This window comes from Polypterus senegalus, chromosome 4, assembly GCF_016835505.1.
Source record: "Polypterus senegalus isolate Bchr_013 chromosome 4, ASM1683550v1, whole genome shotgun sequence".
Taxonomy (NCBI): domain Eukaryota; kingdom Metazoa; phylum Chordata; class Cladistia; order Polypteriformes; family Polypteridae; genus Polypterus; species Polypterus senegalus.
In genome coordinates this window covers 216,634,642-216,655,584 of record NC_053157.1, presented here as the reverse complement: position 1 = coordinate 216,655,584, position 20,943 = coordinate 216,634,642, and the positions used below count along the sequence as shown (strand labels likewise).

Genomic DNA, 20,943 nt, shown 5'->3' with positions numbered 1-20,943 from the left:
TGTCCTTAACGACACTCCCAGTGAAGAATATAGATTATTTAAATGAAGTTAACGTTTTATCTGTATAATTTAACAAACATATTTTGCTGCATTTCACCTTAAAAATGATATCGTCATCATATGTAAATACGCTTTATAAAGTGGCTCAGGTTGTGAGATATTATAACTGTAGTGCAAGTTTACAATGGGGTGATTGTACTTATAAGTACAAACAGTTCTACAAGGAGCAATTGATTGACTGCGTTTAAAGTTCTTGGGATTAAACTGTTTTGAACCGAGAGGTCCGTACAGGAAAGGCTTTGAAACGTTTTGCCGTGGCTGAGACAGCGTGTGCTTAATGCCGTATACCGATAATTCCCTTTCCGATCAGCTGCTGCTGTGATTCATACTCAGATACAGTGATATAAATACTCCGAGTGGTGCAGTGAGAGAAATATGGAAAAAGATGATCCGCTGTGGCAACTCCTAACGGGAGGAGCTGAAAGAAGAAGAAGAAGAAGAAGAAGTGAGAGTAACAACGCTAAAGTAGTTCTGGTATTTGGAATACTATGGCTATTCCCTGGACCATTATATTGTTACGAGTTAATTAAAATCAGATGCATTACACTAATAAACAATATGCGGTTAGTTTCTGTGTATTTATAAAGCCGCGTCATGAAAATAATGAGTAATCACACAAGAACAGTACCATTGCTTTGACGCTGGGTGCCACCAGTTTGCAAAACCGGCGGAGAACTTGCGTACGACAAGGCATGAGGTACCGTGGAAAAGTGCGTGGCTTTACGCCAAGTGTAAGTTTTATACATCGCGATTTGAACGTGGAAAAGTTCTTATGCAACATTTCTGTGCGTACGCACCGTTTATACATGAGGCCCCTGGTCCGCAATAGAAGTAAAATCCTGCACTACTTCCCTGCTTTGTGCTCCAATAAATACAAATTATCGCCAATATACTAATAACCCAAATGTGCTTCACTCACTTAGAATATGGAACCAATGTAGAAAGCATTTTAAGATGGAGAATCTTTTATCTGTGGCACCTCTGCACGAGAACCACCTTTTTCAACCCTCGCAAACATATGCAGTTTTTAATATCTAGAAAACATTTGTGATTAAATCACTTAGAGATCTGTACATAGACAACATCTTTGCATCCTATGAACAATTACACTCCTAACTTAACTTTCCAGCAACACATTTCTTTCACTATCTTCAAATTAGGAACTTTATTAATCAGAACCTGCCCAATTTTCCTCATCTCTCACCCTCCTCTATGCTTATTGATCAGTTTCAAGGACTTAGACAGCATTTCTGTAATATATAAAATTATTTTACTGTCCCTCCCTTTCAAAGATCCAAGAGGACAATGGGAAAAGGATCAACATATGAGAACAACAACAACATTTATTTATACAGCACATTTACATACAAATAATGTAGCTCAAAGTGATTTACATGATGAAAAAAAGAAAAATAAAACACAAAGTAAGAATTAAAATAAGACAACATTAATTAACATAGAGTAAGAGTAAGGTCCTATGACAAGGAAGGCAGAAAAAAAACTCCAGATGACTGGAGAGAAAAAAATAAAATCTGCAGGGGTTCCAGGCCACGAGACCACCCAGTTCCCTCTGGGTATTCTACCTAACATAAATGAAACAGTCCTCTTTCCATTTAGGGATCTCATGGACGCTCTTGATAATGATGTTCATTAAAACTTCTAGCTTTTAATCCATCTTTGTTGGAACATCACGGTACTTTGAGTAGGTGGTGGTGGCGTTAGCCACCAACAACAAGGCACCGGAAAAAGAAACAGAAGAGAGAGTAGGGGTTAGTACAGATTTTAGAGCCGCCGTGAATAGTTATCATAATGAATTAGATATACAGAATGTCAGGATTAAATTACAGTGAGGTTATGAGAAGGCCATGTTAAAGTAATGTGTTTTCAGCCGTGTTTTAAAGTGCTCTACTGTATCAGCCTGGTGAATTCCTATTGGCAGGCTATTCCAGATTTTAGGTGCATAACAGCAGAAGGCCGCCTCACCACTTCTTTTAAGTTTTGTTCTTGGAATTCTAAGGAGACACTCATTTGAGGATCTGAGGTTACGATTTGGAATATAAGGTGTCAGACATTCCGATATATAAGATGGGGCGAGATTATTTAAGGCTTTATAAACCATAAGCAGAATTTTAAAGTCAATCCTGAATGACACAGGTAACCAGTGTAGTGACATCAAAACTGGAGAAATGTGTTTGGATTTTCTTTTCCTAGTTAGGATTCTAGCAGCTGCATTCTGCACTCGTTGCAAGTGATTTCTGTCTTTTTTGGGTAGTTCTGAGAGGAGTGCGTTACAGTAATCTAGTCGACTGAAAACAAACGCGTGAACTAATTTCTCAGCATCTTTCAGTGATATAAGAGGTCTAACTTTACTTATGTTTCTTAAGTGAAAAAATTATGTCCTAGTGATTTGATGAATATGCGATTTAAAATTCAGATTACAGTCAACAATCACCCCTAAGCTTTTTACCTCCGTCTTGACTTTTAATCCTAATGTATCCAGTTTATTTCTAATAGCCTCATTGTATCTATTATTGCTAATCACTAAGTTTTCAGTTTTCTCTTTATTTAACTTGAGAAAGTTACTATTCATCCATTCTGAGATACAAGTCAGATATTGTGTTAGTGAATCAAGAGAATCGGGGTCATCAGGAGCTATTGATAAGTACAGCTGTGTGTCATCAGCATAGCTGTGGTAGCTCACGTTGTGCCCTGAGATAATCTGACCTAACAGAAGCATGTAGATTGATAAGAGCAGCGGACCCAGGATAGAGCCTTGTGGAACACCATATCGGATATCATGTGACTTTGAGTTGTAATCACCACAACTAACAAAGAATTTTCTCCCTGCCAGGTAGGATTCAAACCAATTTAAGACCCTGCCAGAGAGGCCCACCCATTGACTAAGGCGATTTCTAAGAATGTTGTGATCAATGGTGTCAAATGCAGCACTCAGATCTAAGAGGATGAGAACAGATAAATGGCCTCTGTCTGCATTTACCTGCAAGTCATTTACTACTTTAACGAGTGCAGTTTCTGTGCTGTGATTTGTTCTAAAACCTGACTGAAGTTTATCAAGAATAGCAGGTTTATTGAGGTGGTCATTTAACTGCATAATGACTGCCTTCTCTAGAACTTTACTTAAGAAAGGCAGGTTAGAAATGGGTCTAAAATTTTCAAAAGCAGAGGGGTCAAGATTATTTTTCTTAAGTAGGGGTTTAACTACAGCAGTCTTAAGACAGTCTGGGAAGACCACCATATCTAATGACGAGTTTACTATGTCAAGAATATTGTCAATTAGAAAAAGAGTGGACGGTAGCAATGCAGAGAATTCACTCGAGCTCCATATGGACAAAACATATAATTATTCAAGTCAAAATTGTATATCAAGCACATCTGTCTTGTTTAAAATTGTCCAAAATGTTTCCAGGGCAAGAGCCAACCTGCGAACGCTGCAACCAAGTCCCAGCCTCAATGGGTCACATGTTCTGGGCCTGCACCAAATTAACATCATTCTGGACCAACATTTTTAAGTGCCTTTCAGACAGCCTTGGTGTCACAATCCCCCCTAACCCATTGACAGCTGTGTTTGGTGGGCTCACAGAGGGGCTTAAAGTGGAGAAGATCAAACAAACTGTGATTGCCTTCACTACACTATTGGCACACAGACTTATTTTGCTAAACTGGAAGAATCCTAACTCTCCTCTTTCAAGTCAGTGGGTAACTGATATTATGTATTATTTGAAACTGGAAAAAATCAAATTCTCACTTAGAGGATCTGTGCAGAACTTGTTCAAAACGTGGCAGGATTTAATTAATAATATTTTAGAATAAGCTCTTAAATCACTGAGGAAGCAGATTCTCTTCCCATTTCTTTTTCTTTTCCATTTATCTTTATCCGCTTATTAAACCAATCAGTTTATTTATTTTTACTAGCTTTAAGTTTTACTCCATTGGCCATGCTCTCTTTCTCAGGGGTGGGGGGATTCAATTTTATGTTTTATAAAAATGTATCTATTTGTATGGAATAATTACAATAAAATCAGTAAAATTTAATTAAAAAAATTACTTCAGTTTAAACCCATGGAATGAATCCTATTTATATCATTATATGTCACCTGTCCTGTCACGTCTGTCTTTCTACTCTTTGTGTCACCGACATGCCCTCAGTAGTTTTGTTCGATCTCCACTTTCTAAACAAGAATCCTAATTTTCTGTCAGATAAGTGTAAACTGAGCACAGTGATTGTCATCCGCCATTCTTTATTCCACAGAGCAGAGTCTTTGCTTTTAATTTCAGACACACACAATAAAATAAATGACAATGAGATGAACACAATTATTAGGACCCTCAGCTAATGTTCTCTAACCAACTGTTTTCAGGTGAGACCTGCCATCAAGCACTTCCTGTGGCTCTGGATGAGACTGGTACTCCTCTCACTGCCCACTCAGCCCACTCTTCTTTAGCTTTGATGGACTTCTTCTCCCAACTGTAACTTCCAGCTCTTCCCATGGATGTTGACTTGGATTCAGTTCAGAACTTCAAAACATTCAAATGTGATTTCCACCATATTTGGGTGGTGTTATTTGTATGTTCTGGAGGATCTATGATCTGCACTTCAGACAGAGCTTTGTGATGTTTGCTCCAGATTGTCTTGATGATCTTCTCATTTTATTGTGCCCTGAACAGATTCAGCACTGCAGCCCCCTAACATTAATGAGCCTCCTCCATGTTTTGTGTCTTTGAACACTCATTTTGTTTTCTGTGGACTCCAGTCAGTTATTTATTATATTTTTTAGTCTGTCTTTCATAAGTGGGGTCTTCCACCACAGAGCCCACTTTCATTCAGTAAGTGTTTGATGGGGCTACTTGAAGCTGTTGTACTTTGATCTTGAAGGTCAGCCTGAATCTGTCCTGATGTTTTCCTTGGTTCTTTCTTCACCACTGAAGCTGTCTTTCTGTTCAGTTGGGTGTCCATTTTCCATGTGCAGCAGCATTCAGTGTGTTTGGCTACAGACCAATGGATCTTAAACTTCTTGATGTTAGTTACTGAGGCCACAGGAACATGAAGCTCTGTGGAGATGGCCTTGTAGCCTTTACCTTAACAATGCTGGGCTGTGACCTTCTTCCTTTCCTCCTCTTCTCTTATCCATGTCCAGTGTGATGCACACAACGACTCAGCAAAGCTTTGTAAGGGCTGAGTGACTGAAGACCCCTGTGATTCTCATAGTGGACTGATTCTTATTCAATGGTGTCTTTTAATATCTAATGGCTTCAACAAAATTTTCCATGCCATCTTCTTTTGGTTTAATTCCTACAATGTATTAAGTCATGAATAAATAAAAAGGTTTCTGCTCTATGGTGAAAAGAATGGCAGATGCCGAGTACTTTTGTCAGCTTTAACTTATTTCCCACAAATGTGTGATTCTTTTTTAATCCAATGCTTGTTGCTGTGCCTGTATATCCATATACTGTACATGTATATGTTAATGGTGGAGGACATTGTGTTTTTATTGTGAAACACACTGAGCTGCTTTCACTGAATGCCATGTGCTCTATCAATCAATCAATCAATCAATCAACATTTATTTATATAGCACATATTCATACAAAAAAATGTAGCTCAAAGTGCTTTACAAAATGAGCAAAATAACAAAATAATGCATAGCTGTGGACGGAGATTACTTCACAGGTGATAGTAGCCACTAACTGCACAGATGCATACACATTTTTTTTCTACAGGTTCATTCTGGGAATTAAAATATTCACATCTCATTTTTTTCCTGAATCTAAATTTCAAATTTACAAATAACTAGAACTTAATCTTATGTAATAATAAATTTCAAGAAGCTATCAACTGGAATCATTATTTCAGAAACCTTTAACACCATGTGCTGACTAGCAATGTGAAAGTGCTACTTCATATCATAGGTCAGCACTTTTAGTATTAAATTATTAGGAAAGAGTAACTATAATAACAAATGCAAACGGAGCTCAACTATTCCAGCATAACCATGATATTTGTTATGAACAGCAGGTGATAAAAATCCTCCCCAAATTAATTTACTATACAGTAAATTGATTATTATTATCAATATTATAAGGGAATGACTAAAGTAGAAAAGCATCAGAAAGCAGACACTGGAATACAGAAAGAGAAAACAGCAGGAAGGGCAAAGAAAAAAATAAGACAATAGAAAAAGGACAAAGGACACTGGATGTCAGACGATTGTTAGAGTTGAATATGGCGTAGTTGGCAGGATTTCATTTTTATTTCCCATGAGCTCACATGACACTTAAGAGACTCACATCTAACCGACTGCTTTGGTGCTTCACTGTTCTGAATGTCAATATCCCATAATGCACCAGTCACAGGACCCCCATCATTTTCAGCTCATCAGTCACATCACACTCACATTATGCTTTCTGCAGGCTACACTATCATATCATAAACCTGGCTTGAGATATTAAAATTAATCCACTTTGAGTCACACTTCACAACCTCATAAACTATTTCAGTAAAAGTTACAATCAGCATTTTCTATTGACTATCTATCAATCTATCTATTATATAGTGCCTTTCCCATCTGTCATTGTCTCTCTCTTTCTTTCTTTAGTGTGTTTCCTGTCATCTCTTATTATTATTTGACTGTCATTCTTATCCAAGGTGACTCCCATCATCTGAGATTCCATTGTTTCCTTTTCTTTGTCCAATTGTAGGCCAAGCAGGTGAAGTGACTTGCTCAGGTCACACAGTGGTGTCAGTACTGGGATTTGAACCCACAGCCTCAGGGTTTGAAGTCCAAAGTCTTCACCACCTAACCACACTGCATTCCTCCTTTATCTATTATATAGCGCCTTTCATGTATATCTGTCTATTTTAGTGTCTTTCACATCTGTCTACTGTATTTGTCTTTAACTCCTTTTCCTATTTGTCATTTTATCTCTCAGTGTTATAATGTCTTTCCTATTATTTATTGTTTTAGTGCACTTCTCATCTTTCTCTTATATAGTGCCTTTCATATTTATGTGTCATATTCTGTCTTTCACTTTGCTCTATCCATCTATCACATCATTTCTTTCCCATCTCTTACAGTATATAGTGCCTTTAATATCTCTATATTATATAGCGCCTTTCACGTCTGTCTCTCTTCTGTTTGTATCACTGACCTGCCCCCAGTATTCTTGGTCCCCTTCCACTTTTTAAACATGAATCCCACTTTTCAGTCCAATAAGTGACTGTCACCCGCCATTCTTATTCCACACAGCAGACTCTTTCTTTGTATTTCGGATTCCAATGTCTTCATTTCCCCCAATCTTGGTGGTCTCACCTTTGTGACATTCGCTCCCAAACACCTAAATGATCTTCTGATTTCATTGTGTCCTTCACGGATTCAGCACTTCAACCTCACACCATTAATGGCGTCGCTTTGTCTTCTGTGGAAACAGAGCTGCTGTGACTCTCCATAAAGCTCTCATTTCATTTCTTCACTCCAAAGGTTCTTCTCCAGCACTGTGGCTGATTAACACTCAATTTAGAAAATTCCAGTCTGTGTCTGTCCTTCAGAAGTGGGGTCTTCTACCATGTAAGTGCACTCCATGACGTGGATTTTCTTTTTTCTTTTCCTTTTTTAACATTTTTCAAAACATCAAGACTTGAGTTCAAAAGACGGCTTTGGTTATTCACTGCCTGAGTCTCCCTATCCCATAATGCACCAGTCACAGGACCCCCATCACTCTCAGCCCATCAGTCACACAGCACTCAGACTTTCATATCCTAAGCCTGTCCTGCTCTATTAAAACTTCAATGATTTTTATTGTGATGATCCATTCAGTCAAAGCACAAACTCACATTTTAAAAAGTCGTCTCTGCTCTGAGGTTCAGGAGGCTGGAGGGCAAAAACTGGAGCTTCATGAGCTGAAAATAAAAAGAAAAGAGAAGAGGAATGGAAACTGTGAAGATGGCATTGTGGGATCTTAGTTTAGTTCTTAACCACGTATTACAAATGCAGAGGAGTTCAAATAAAACATTTATAAAATATACAAGGACTGGCAAATTAGGCCAAATGTCAATTTGAATATTGATATGAATAATAAATATACAGGGAGTCAGAGAGTATTGAGACCCCCTCACTTTCTGCACACTTTACCATGTTGTTGATTTAATTTTAAATTGATTAATGTGCCTTTTGTGCTCATCAGTCTACACTCAGTAACCCATAATGACAAAGCGAGCGCAGGTCTTCAGAAAGGTCTGCAAATTTATTACAAATCAAAACTGAAACATCTTCTTCCTAGAAGTATTCAGACACTGAATTCAGGTCTTTATGGAAGCCCCTTTGGTGGTCTTCAGGACTAAGTGTCACTTCAAGCTTTGCACTCCTGGATTTGGCCAGGTCATCCCATTCTTCCTGGCAGATCCTCTCAAACTCCGTTAGATTTCAAGGTAAGCGTCAGTGACCTGCCATCTTCAGGTCTCTCCACACACATTCTGTGGGGTCTCTGTCTGGGTCTTTCATGGACCCTCAGACTTGTCACAAAGCCACTTCAGAGTTGTCTTGGCAGCAGTCTTCATTTCTCAGTTTGAGGTCACAGGTTTTCTTTAAGGTCCTCTTTGTATTTGACTGCACGTCTCCTTCCCTCAGTTCTGACCTGTCACTCTGTCCTCATAGCCTGATACTGTCAACACCATCTTCACTGTAGAGATGGCATTAGGCAGGTGGTGAGCAGTGCCTGGTCCTCTCCAGACATCCTGCTTGGTCTTCTGTCTAAAGAGTTCAATGTTTGTCTCATCAGATCTTTGAATCTTTCCCTTGATGCTCTCAGGCTGTCATTTGTCTTTTTCTCAAGAGTATCTTCTGCCTGGTGCGGTAATGTCCTACTCCACAAAAAAATTAAGTGAAAGAAGCCTTAAACCGATCAGTGCTATTTATAAGGTTAAATGTATGCCATTGTAAAGGTAGTGCACTTACCGTTTGCGCGTTGAAGGCGCTGCCACAGGAGTGTGGTGCCGGCTAGCAGGTGAGCGCTGTGAGGCACGGTGAGTCCTAGCACATGTGGAGCCATATCATGGCCAGTACGGGCTCCTCCGCTCATGTTCAGTTTTACATGCTGGTGTCCTTGCAGCCTACCCAGCGCAGATGGTTTAAGGTGCTGTGCACCTGAAAGAAAAAGTCGCCATTGAGTCAGAGATGGGGATCCTGTATTCTAAATAACTGAATTTACTTACTCGTGAGATGGCAAGTGGTGTGCTTGAGCTCAGCATTGCCATTGGGAGTCTATGGGGGGTTTACACACGCATGTCCGACAAGGGTTCGAGTTTACATAGAAAGTTGCTCGGAGCGTGGCGTGAACGTGCCAGTGTCTACCTGGTTAGGTGCGTGAGGTAGACGGGGTGGCAGAATGGCTGGATGATCTTGCTGGTGATATTTAAGGAGTTGCCTTAAATATAAGGTAAGGTAGGATTAAGAACTGCTGAGCTATTGGAGGAGCAGTTGTGATTTTGTCGGCCTTATAGATATTCTTTTGTAATAATTCTTCTGATAATTTTTGGTGAAGGTATATATACTTATTTGGTGCTGGGATAGTTTTTGATTTTGGGATTGCTGTAATTGTTTATTTCTTTTTGTATATACAAACTTCCATCCTTCCATTTACCAGCCCGCTGAATCCGAACACAGGGTCACGCTGAAGCCAATCTTAGCCAACACAGGGCACAAGGCAGGAACCAATCCTGGGCAGGGTGCCAACCCACCGCAGGACACACACAAACACACCAACACACCAAGCCCAATTTAGAATCGCCAATCCACCTAACCTGCATGTCTTTGGACTGTGGGAGGAAACCGGGGCATCTGGAGAAAACCCAGGCAGGCACATGGAGAACATGCAAACTCCACGCAGGGAAGACCCGGGAAGCGAACCCGGGTCTCCTAACTGCGAGGCAGCAGCACTACCACTACGCCACTGCGCCACTCATATACACACTTGTTTTTGTATTTTCCTGTTGGATGAACTTCTTGAGCCGAAGATAAAGGAGAGACACCTTCACTGTTGGAGTGCGTGTGTAGTATTTATAGGAGTGCACTGTTTTTTGTAAATACACCATATTTTCCTTTATTTTTTATATTTATTTCTGAAGAAGTGTCAGTGCTAAAGTACAATACATCATAACACAGCTGCATTTTTGTTGTTCAGCATTCATGTAAATAAACGTGCTCCTTTCACCCTTCAATTTTAGTCTGTGTCATCTCTCCGCTGATCCTGTTCAGCTTGTAAACTATCAGATGTCCAGACTGTAGGCTGGGGCCGTTTTCTTACTACATGGGATATCACACTGGCCACTCTAACATAAACGCCTGATTTGTGGAGCGCTGCTGAGATGGCCGTCCTTCCTACAGTTTCTATCATCTCAACAGAGGACGTCTGAAGTTCTGTTGTAGTGACTATTAGGTTTTTGGTCACCTCCGTGGCCAAGGCCCTTCCTCCCAGTTACTTAGACTGGCCATCTCTAGACACTGTCCTGGTAGATCCAAACTTCTTCCATTTCACAATTCTTGAGGCTGCTGGGCTGCTGGGAACGCTCAAAGCTTTACAAATGGCTTAATCCCTTTGCTCTGTTCTACTCCTCACCACTATTCGATCACGGAGGTCTACAGAGGGTCCCTTGAACTCCATGGTTTGGTTTTTGTTCTGACATACAATGTCATAAATATACTGCATTTTATAAATATTGACAAGCAGGTACAGTTGGGGAGATCTTCAGAGCTCCATCTAGTTAAGAAATCCCACCCTGAGTCGAGAGGGTGCTGCTTCTGCTAATGTCGTCACTTCAGTGAGTTCACAGGCCACAAGACGAGTGACATCACTTTCACAGCCTGCTAATTAAGCTCCACCTCTCCTGAGACACCACTATAAAATGTCACCAGAAGTGGGTGTTCATTACAGATCTGTGACTGAGGGAGACGGAGCTCCGACTCACAAGTGACTTTAACTTGACAGCCTTTGATTGCAGTAGACGTCATCATTGTGCTTCAGGCTTTGTGCTTTTTATTTCATATTCATCATTAAACATGGTATTTCCGGGTGGTACCCCAGCTCTTTGTGCCCACTCTCTCTGCTTATTTTCACAATATACATATGCAGTAAGGCAGCATGGTTGCGCAGCGGTAGCACTGCGGCCTCACAGTAAGGAGACTGGGTTCGCTTCCCAGGTCCTCCCTGCGTGGAGTTTGCATGTTCTCCCCATGTCTGCGTGGGTTTCCTCCCGCAGTCCAAAGACATGCAGGTTAAGTGCATTGGTGATCCTAAATTGTCCTGTGTGTGCCCTGCGGTGGGCTGGCGCCCTGCCTGGGGATTTGTTTCCTGCCTTGCGCCCTGTGTTGTCTGGGATTGGCTCCAACAGACCCCCATGACCCTGTGTTAAGATATAGCGGATTGGGTAATGACTGAGTGACACATGCAGTGTATGTCTAATGTGGTGGTTGGCCGGGATGGACCCTGAGCTCTTGGCTGCTTGACCTTAGTTTGTGTTTAAACAAATCACTATCTTTATGAGTAAACGTACATAATTCATAATTTATAAAGTGTGTTTTACTCTGAGGCTGCACTCAGTGATATGTTCAGGTGGTCCTGAAGCAGTCAGAGTTCTGACGCAGTCCTCCAATTTGCTTATCTTCTCCATCACAATATATCAAATAAAATGCTTTTGGTCTGTAAAATCCATTTAAATGTCAGTAGGAGACACGACTTCTGAGCAAACAACAGCAAGTGTATAAAACACGAGAGCCCACGGGGAGCACAGCTGAAAATGGATGAACGTGGACTCCATCCAACAGAATGTAATGGACAACGAAGACAGCAGGAGCAGATTGAGATGTTCTGATATTATAAAGCACTGACGTTGAACTCAATTTGATTCCATTAACATCTTCACTGTTCTCAAATAAACAATTCATTTGTGCACTGAGCCAGCTTAGCCATTTTAAACACATTTCTGTTTATTAATAAAAGGTGAGCAAAGCAAAGGAAATAAAAGAATCCCAAAGTTAACTGAAAATAGGACTTTTTAAGAGAGTATATGGAAAAAGTATAAGGAGTATAACATTTTAACTAAAAATTCCAAAACATCTGATTAAAAGCAGCTGACTATTTTGAGAGTCTGCTCTAACTCAGCTAGTCACAGTGAAAGGCGCTATATAGTGAAAAATCCTTAACAGCAAATAGTGATAGTTTAATGTTAAAGAGCCAGTCGTTTTCAAGTGCTTCACCTCTCAATGTCCTCTTATTGTCACTCTGGTCCTCCTCATGGACTTCAGTAACAAACACAATGTCACCAGACCCTCACACTTACCTGACTGAGTCCTTGTCAAGATGTCCCACTTGCTGATTTTCTCCAGAATCTTTGTCAGACCTGACAGCTCCTTTCTCAGGTTCTCAGATGAGAAATCAGTCATGACAGTGAAGCTCAGCGACTCTTCATCAGCAGGAAGGACACAGCGAGATGAGAAAATCTGCATCAGGAGAGAAGAGGGGACGAGATTTCAGAAAGGAGACATTAAAAAGTAAGTAATTCTGATAAGAGGGGGCTCAGTGTGGTGGGCAGTCAGCGTTGATTTAGATGGTGAGAACGCCTGTCATTGACTTGTTGGTAATTTATGAGATAATATTTGGTGGAGTGTAGTAGAGCTTCAGAGATTTTCGACCTTAAACTTCAATGAGCTTTTTATGCTGGGCTTAATGAGATGCCCCAAGATAAGGGGATTCAGGGAACAGGTGGGTGCAGAATTGACTTGGCACACAAAACAATGCCTTGGGATTTTTATTGTTCTGAGACAAACTTAATTCTTTGCCAGCAAAGCAGTCTGTCCTGATGGAGTATCGCTACGACTGCTGAAGGCCTATGCATTGGAACTGGGGAGTCCTCTACAGCGTATCTTTAACCTGAGCCTGGAACAGGGAAGAGTCCCGAGACTTTGGAAAACATCTTGCATCACCCCAGTCCCAAAGGTATCACGTCCTAGTGAGCTGAATGACTTCCGGCCTGTCGCTCTGACGTCACATGTGATGAAGACCATGAAGCGGCTGCTGCTTCACTACCTGAGGCCACAGGTCCACCACTCCCTCCACCCTCTGCAGTTCGCATATCAGGAGGATGCCACCATCTATATGCTACCCTGATTCCTCTCCCACTTGGACAGTGGCAGTCGTGCTGTAAGAATTATGTTTCTGGACTTCTCTAGTGCCTTTAACGCCATCCAACCTCTCCTCCTCAAGGACAAGCTGACAGAGATGGCAGTAGATTCATACCTGGTGGCATGGATCGTGGACTATCTTACAGGCAGACCTCAGTATGTGTGTCTCGGGATCTGCAGGTCTGACATTGTGGTCAGCAACACAGGAGCGCCGTATCTATCTATCTATCTATCTATCTATCTATCTATCTATCTATCTATCTATCTATCTATCTATCTATCTATCTATCTATCTATCTATCTATCTATCTATCTATCTATCTATCTTAATTTAATGAAATGTAAAGTCTAACACATGTAAGGCGAAAGCTCTTCAAAATGATTATATAATTGAGGGTCTGCAGCTTAGAAGTGTGACTTGTGAGGAAATCCTGAAATCCTTTGTGCCTTCATTACCATTATCAACCACACAAAGGAGAGAAAGCTGCGGCAAGCCGAGTTATGTAACGGCCACCATGTGTGGAGTGTAATATCAAGAAGAGAATTTCCGAAACGTCTGCAAAACACAGTCGACATCAGAACTATTGTGTGTGTAGTGTGAGCTAAAACCACACAAGAAAGATGGGAGATGAGAGACGAGACTGGACTGTGAGATCTGAGCTGTGAGGAAATGCTGAAGGATTTGAATCTCATCAGTTTAATGATGGAGACAGCAGAAGGTGGCTTTGGAAAAGAGTTGGCATCATCCTTTATTAGATGTCATACTTTACATTTCATAAAAATTCATTTTTTCACACAGATAACTGCAGATTAGTCTGTCTGTCATGTACAAGACTTTACCACTTTTAAGATGTTTGTAAACAGAATATTTGAAATATTAAGTAAATATGAAAAGACAATCTGTGTTGGGCTAAATGGCCTGTTTTTGTCATGTTGTACAAACTCCTCATATCTTTTAAATTTCTCTCTAAATGTTCTCAGGTCCCACACACCCCAGTGTGATCAGACTCCCTGTGAAGTGTCGCACTCACCTGTAAGAAGTGGAGATGGTCCTTGGTCTCTGAAAGCTCCTTCAGCTCAGCCTCTCTCATCTTCAGCTCCTCAATCTCCTTCTTCAGTTGCTCCATGACTCCTTCAGCCTTCTCAGTTTCTCTCTTTTCTTGTTCTCTGATCTTCTCAGTCAGTTTCTTGTGGGCTTCCTCAATGCACCGTATCAGATCAGTAAAGCTCTTCTCATTTTCTTCCATGTCTCTTTCCACTGACATCTGAATAAATTGGATAAAGATTTAGAATTGAATCACCTAATGAGAATAACCAGTCACAAGACACAATTGTTGAGGTTTTGATGTTGAGAAGGACAGTTTGAATTGGCTGGAGTGACTGGTGGTACTTTATTTGCAAAAAGAAAGTCACTTGAAGACCGTCTCCCGGATAACATGTTCCCCTCACTACGCTGAGTAACATTATCACTCTGCTGATGCTCCTATTAAGGATACTCCATCCATCCATCCATCCTCTTCCGCTTATCCGAGGTCGGGTCGCGGGGCAGCAGCTTAAGCAGAGACCCAGACTTCCCTCTCCCGGCCACTTCTTCCAGCTCTTCGGGAGAATCCCAAAGGCGTTCCCAGGCCAGCCGGAGACATAGTCCCTCCAGCGTGTCCTGGGTCTTCCCCGGGGCCTCCTCCTGGTTGAACGTGCCCGGAACACCTCACCAGGGAGGCGTCCAGGAGGCATCCTGATCAGATGCCCGAGCCACCTCATCTGACTCCTCTCGATGCGGAGGAGCAGCGGCTCTACTCTGAGCCCCTCCCGGATGACTGAGCTTCTCACCCTATCTTTAAGGGAAAGCCCAGACACCCTGCGGAGGAAACTCATTTCAGCGCTTGTATTAGATCTGTTCTTTCGGTCACTACCCATAGCTCATGACCATAGGTGAGGGTAGGAGCGTAGATCGACTGGTAAATTGAGAGCTTTGCCTTACGGCTCAGCTCCTTTTCACCACGACAGACTGATGCAGAGCCCGCATCACTGCGGATGCCGCACCGATCCGCCTGTCGATCTCATGCTCCATTCTTCCCTCACTCGTGAACAAGACCCCGAGATACTTGAACTCCTCCACTTGGGGCAGGATCTCTCCCCAACCCTGAGAGGGCACTCCACCCTTTTCGGCTGAGGACCATGCTCTCGGATTTGGAGGTGCTGATTCTCATCCCAGCTGCTTCACACTCAGCTGCGAACCGATCCAGAGAGAGCTGAAGATCACGGCCTGATGAAGCAAACAGGACAACATCATCTGCAAAAGCAGTGACCCAATCCTGAGTCCACCAAACGGACCCCTTCAACACCCTGGCTGCGCCTAGAAATTCTGTCCATAAAGTTATGAACAGAATGGTGACAAAGGGCAGCCCTGGCGAGTCCAACTCTCACTGGAAGCGGGCTCGACTTACTGCGGCAATGCGGACCAAGCTCTGACACGGTTGTACAGAGACCGAACAGCTCTTATCAGGGGTCCGGTACCCCATACTCCCGGAGCACCCCCACAGGATTCCCGAGGGACACGGTCGAATGCCTTTTCCAAGTCCACAAAACACATGTAGACCGGTCGGGCAAACTCCCATGCACCCTCAGGACTCTGCTAAGGGTGAAGAGCTGGTCCACTGTTCCGACCAGGGCGAAAACCACACTGTTCCTCCTGAATCCGAGGTTCGACTATCCGGCGGACCCTCCTCTCCAGAACCCCGAATAGACTTTTCCAGGGAGGCTGAGGAGTGTGATCCCTCTATAGTTGGAACACACCCTCCGGTCCCCTTTTAAAGAGGGGACCACCACCCGGTCTGCCAATCCAGAGGCACTGTCCCGATGTCCATGCGATGTTGCAGAGGCGTGTCAACCAAGACAGTCCTACAACATCCAGAGCCTTAAGGAACTCGGTATCTCATCCACCCGGGGCCCTGCCACCAAGGAGTTTTGACCACCTCGGTGACTTCAGTCCCAGAGATGGGAGAGCCCACCTCAGAGTCCCCAGGCTCTGCTTCCTCGTGGAAGGCATGTTAGTGGGATTGAGGAGGTCTTGAAGTACTCCTCCCACCGACCCTAGCGTCAGTGAGGTCAGCAGCGCACCATCCCACCATATACGGTGTTGACACTGCACTGCTTCCCCTCCTGAGGCGCGGACGGTGGACCAGAATCTCCTCGAAGCCGTCCGAAAGTCGTTCTCCATGGCCTCTCCAAACTCCTCCCATGCCCGAGTTTTGCCTCAGCAACAACGAAGCAGCGTTCGCTTGGCCTGCGGTACCTATCAGCTGCCTCCAGAGACCCACAGGACAAAAAGTCCTATAGGACTCCTTCTTCAGCTTGCGGCATCCCTCACGCGGTGTCCACCAACGGTTGGGGGGATTGCCGCCACGACAGGCCCCGACCACCTTGCGGCCACAGCTCCGGTCAGCCGCCTCAACAATAGAGGCACGGAACATGGCCCATTGGACTCAATGTCCCCACCTCCCTCGGGGCGTGGTTGAAGTTCTGCGGAGGTGGGAGTTGAAGCTACTTCTGACAGGGGACTCTGCCAGCCGTTCCCAGCAGACCCTCACAACACGTTTGGGCCTACCAGGTCTGACCGGCATCTTCCCCCACCATCGAAGCCAACTCACCACCAGGTGGTGATCAGTTGACAGCTCCGCCCCTCTCTTCACCCGAGTGTCCAAGACATATGGCGCAAGTCCGGCGACCGACCACAAAGTCGATCATGGACCTGAGGCCTAGGGTGTCCTGGTGCCAAGTGCACATATGAACACCCTTATGCCATGGTGTTTGTTATGGACAATCCGTGACGAGCACAGAAGTCCAATAACAAAACACCGCTCGGGTTCAGATCGGGGGGGCCATTCCTCCCAATCACGCCCTTCCAGGTCTCACTGTCATTGCCCGTGAGCATTGAAGTCTCCCAGCAAAACGAGGGAATCCCAGAAGGTATGCCCTCTAGCAACCCCTCAGAGACTCCAAAAGGGTGGATACTCCAAACTGCTGTTGGCATACGCACAAACAACAGTCAGGACCCTTCCCCCCACCCGAAGGCGGAGGGAGGCCACCCTCTCGTCCACCGGGGTAAACCCCAATGCACAGGCTCAGTGGGGGCAATAAGTATGCCCACACCTGCTCGGCCTCTCACTGGGGCAACTCCAGAGTGGTAGAGAGTCCAGCCCCTCTCAAGGAGATTGGTTCCAGAGTCCAAGCTGTGCGTCGAGGTGAGTCCGACTATATCTAGCCGGAACCTCTCGACCTCGCACTAGCTCAGGCTCCTTCCCCTTCAGAGGTGACATTCCGTCCCAAGAGCCAGTTTCTGTAGCCGAGGATCAGACCGCCAAGGTCCCCGCCTTCGGCCACCACCCAACTCACACTGCACCCAACCTCCTTGGCCCCTCCCATAGGTGGTGAGCCCATGGGGAGGAGGACCCACGTTACCTCTTCGGGAATTATTATTAAGGAAACTGCAGGACTTTATTGGATATGCAGTCATAAAAGGCGTCCTTTTAAAGGATCTTGAGAGCCATTGGCAGGAGCTGCTTGGGACAGCTCTACTGTCTTGTGAGGACTCCATTTGATCTGGATCTGATCTTGTATAAAATTCTACCTTTTAAAAGAGCATCTCCTGCTCAGCCTGGGGTTAGTAGTGGAGTAGGAGAGGAAGGAGAGGAAGATGAAGAAACAGTATTTGTATAGTGAAGTCAACTTGTCTGTTTGAAGGTAACTGTGTGAACATAAAAGTATTTCTGAACCAGAGTCTTGTGTGTAACAGTTGTGTTCTTGTTTGGGGTGTCAGACGTCAAAATGTCTAATCTATTCTGTGAGATGGAGATATTAAATAAGAGGCTCTAGGCGCTTGTCGAGATGCTTTAGATTTCATTTAATTTCATGATCTCATTGCTTCTTTTTTCCTCCACTATCTCTTTTTTATTGAATGAATTACTATTGTAACTATGGCTCATTCTTGTATAAAGACACCTGGGGGGTGTTACTATCCATCCCGCTATATCCTAACTAGGGGGTCTGCTGGAGCAAATCCCAGGGCATAAGGATGGAACCAATCCACCGCAGGACACACAAACAAACCCACACACCGGCCAATTTAGAAATATCAATCCACCTAACCTACATGTCTTTGGACTGTGGGAGGAAACCAACGCAGACACGGGGAGAACATGCAAACTCCATGCAGGGAGGACCCACGAAGCGAATCCAGGTCTCCTAACCGCGAGACAGCAGCGCTACCACTGCACCACCATGGGGTGTTACTATGTTGGAAGTAAATGTGAAGTAAAAAGTGCATGCTGTCCAGGATCATCAACCCCAAAGCTGGAGGTGTTCTGCTGTTTTCAGAACTTTGCAAAGCTGGACAGTGACTCAGATCATTTAGTGATAGAAGGCAGGGATGAGAAGCCCTAAAAGGTCACCTCCTAACTAGCCACTAGAATAAGGAAGAAATCATAATATGGGATTTATTTATTAGGAAATGTATATGAATCTTAGCTCCAGATACAGAGAGTCTCATATACTGTTTTGCCTTTTGGTACACATGTGGGAAAACCTCCCTGGTTGGGTGGATAGGCTCCTGGCCAGAGCAGGAAAGGAAGGATTCAGTTGTCATTGTCACATACTATATGTCCAGTTCTAAGTGAACAATTATAAGAGGATGGATTAACCCACCAGTCCTGCAGGACAATTTAAAGACTTAGGGACAAAGCTGAGTAGCAATAGTGACATAGTGATCAGAAGGTCTATGCCACACACTAGTCTACATAATACTGAGGAAATAGATAGATAGATAGATAGATAGATAGATAGATAGATAGATAGATAGATAGATAGATAGATAGATAGATAGATAGATAGATAGATAGATAGATAGAAAATGGCCCTCATAGAATCTTTATATAATTAAAGATTTATTCTTCACAAAGAAGACACTCTGTTGAGCCAAACAAGGCAATCCAAAGCAAACAAAGTTTTTAAACAAAATCCAAAGACAGCTGTTGAAAGACAAAGCACAGGATGAAAAATCCAATCTCAAAAGCATAAGGCACAGCCAAAAGAACACAAGAACTTGACAAGCTTGCAGAGTACATTCACAATGAAACTGTGGGAGACCTTCGAGATTTATAGGGCAGAAGGGAAGCTCCTGGCAGTGACTGGCAGATGGTCCACCTCTTGGTGAGCCACACACAAACCAAATGGGACATAACAAAGGCAATTTATAGAGGGGGTCAAATAAAAAGAATAAAGCACATACTCAACCATATCAACATTAATATAAATAAATAAACAAAAAAGACATGAAAGAAGACTTTGAATGCCATCCAGGGAAAGAAACCCTGGCTGAAAAATGTCACGGTCATCATGGGTGTAGAGAGGAGATTTCATACTTCACTAATAAGCAGGAATTCTAGGAGGAAACACCAAAAGCAGATAAGCATAAAGGCATAAACCAAAGTGAAGGTCAATCTGTGAGGACGGTTCTCCTTTATTTGTACTTCCTCAACTGTCACCTCTCTGTCTTAATTGGACTACACAATGTTGAGTGACAGACTGTGTCCAACTACTTTCTTTGAACTAAAGACACAACCTAGTGGTCTGGGCCTGCTTCACTTAGTACTTAAATACACTAGATGGTGCTGGTCTGTTTAATGTGAGTCTGCAATAAATAAATTTAAATTAAATTAAAATTTTTTGTCTTGGCAGAAAAATGTGTGTGAAGAGTTCTTCCCCTATTGGATGAGAACGTCTCATAAATGAATCCTGGAATAATTGGACATGAAACAGCATGCTACCTTGGAGATTGTGGCATTTTATTGCAAGGTCAGACCCACACTTGCAATCACAATGAGCCAATTTGGGGTTTATTCAAATTAAAGAAACCTAAATGTGAGGATGTGGGGAAAAATCTGGAATAACTGGAGGAAACCAACAGAGATACTAGAAGAAGGGGTAAACTCCATATGGAAAGTGAATGGAGCACAGTGGATCTGAAATTCAGCAGATGTGACCAGGAAAGGACAGGCTATACAATCAGAAATTAGTATCTTTGTAACAAAAGAAACTGAAAAAAAAATCATCTTTAAATCACAATATCAACACAACATCACCTGTATGATTATGGAGAGAAGGCTAAAAAGATCTTAGCTCAACAAAAGCACAAGCAGGAAGTTTGCAACACAATAACAAAGTTTATACATACAACGTGAGATAAAATCATTGACCATAAAAATATAACTGACACGTTTAGAGAGTACTATAAGTCTTTATATACTATTTAGTTTAAAGAAGACAAGACATAATCTAAGGAGTAATAAAAATAAAACAGCTGGACAATGTTAGTGCATTGGAACTGGACAAACCTCTGACACTATCAGAACTACTGGATGCTGTAAACTGACACCAGAGTGGGAAAACAGAAGGCCCTGATGGCAACCAAGTGGAATTCTATGAAGTTTTCAGATAAGTTAGCTCTACTATTATAAGCATTGTTAACAGAAGCTAGAGACAAAAGAATTCTACCTCAAACTGTTCACCAAGCATTAATTCATTTTTTTTCCAAAGAAAAATAAGGATTTATCACAGTGTGTATCATACAGACCAATTTCAGTTCTGAATAATGTAACATCACAAAACTAAACCAAAATTATTAAAGAAGGTAAGC

The 20,943-nt window shown here is 42.8% G+C and overlaps 1 protein-coding gene across 1 annotated transcript in view; it reads right to left on the bottom strand.

Moving 5' to 3' along the window:
* The window catches only part of LOC120528795 (E3 ubiquitin-protein ligase TRIM41-like), a 31,375-nt gene that overhangs the window by 2,691 nt on the left and 7,741 nt on the right, over positions 1–20,943 (bottom strand). Inside the window, exons 3-5 of the mRNA XM_039752922.1 lie at positions 12,410–12,569; positions 9,030–9,218; positions 7,942–7,975 (exon numbers count right to left, since the gene is read on the bottom strand). Of these exons, the coding sequence (XP_039608856.1) occupies positions 7,942–7,975; positions 9,030–9,218; positions 12,410–12,569 (383 nt within the window). The remainder of the gene's footprint in view (positions 1–7,941; positions 7,976–9,029; positions 9,219–12,409; positions 12,570–20,943) is intronic.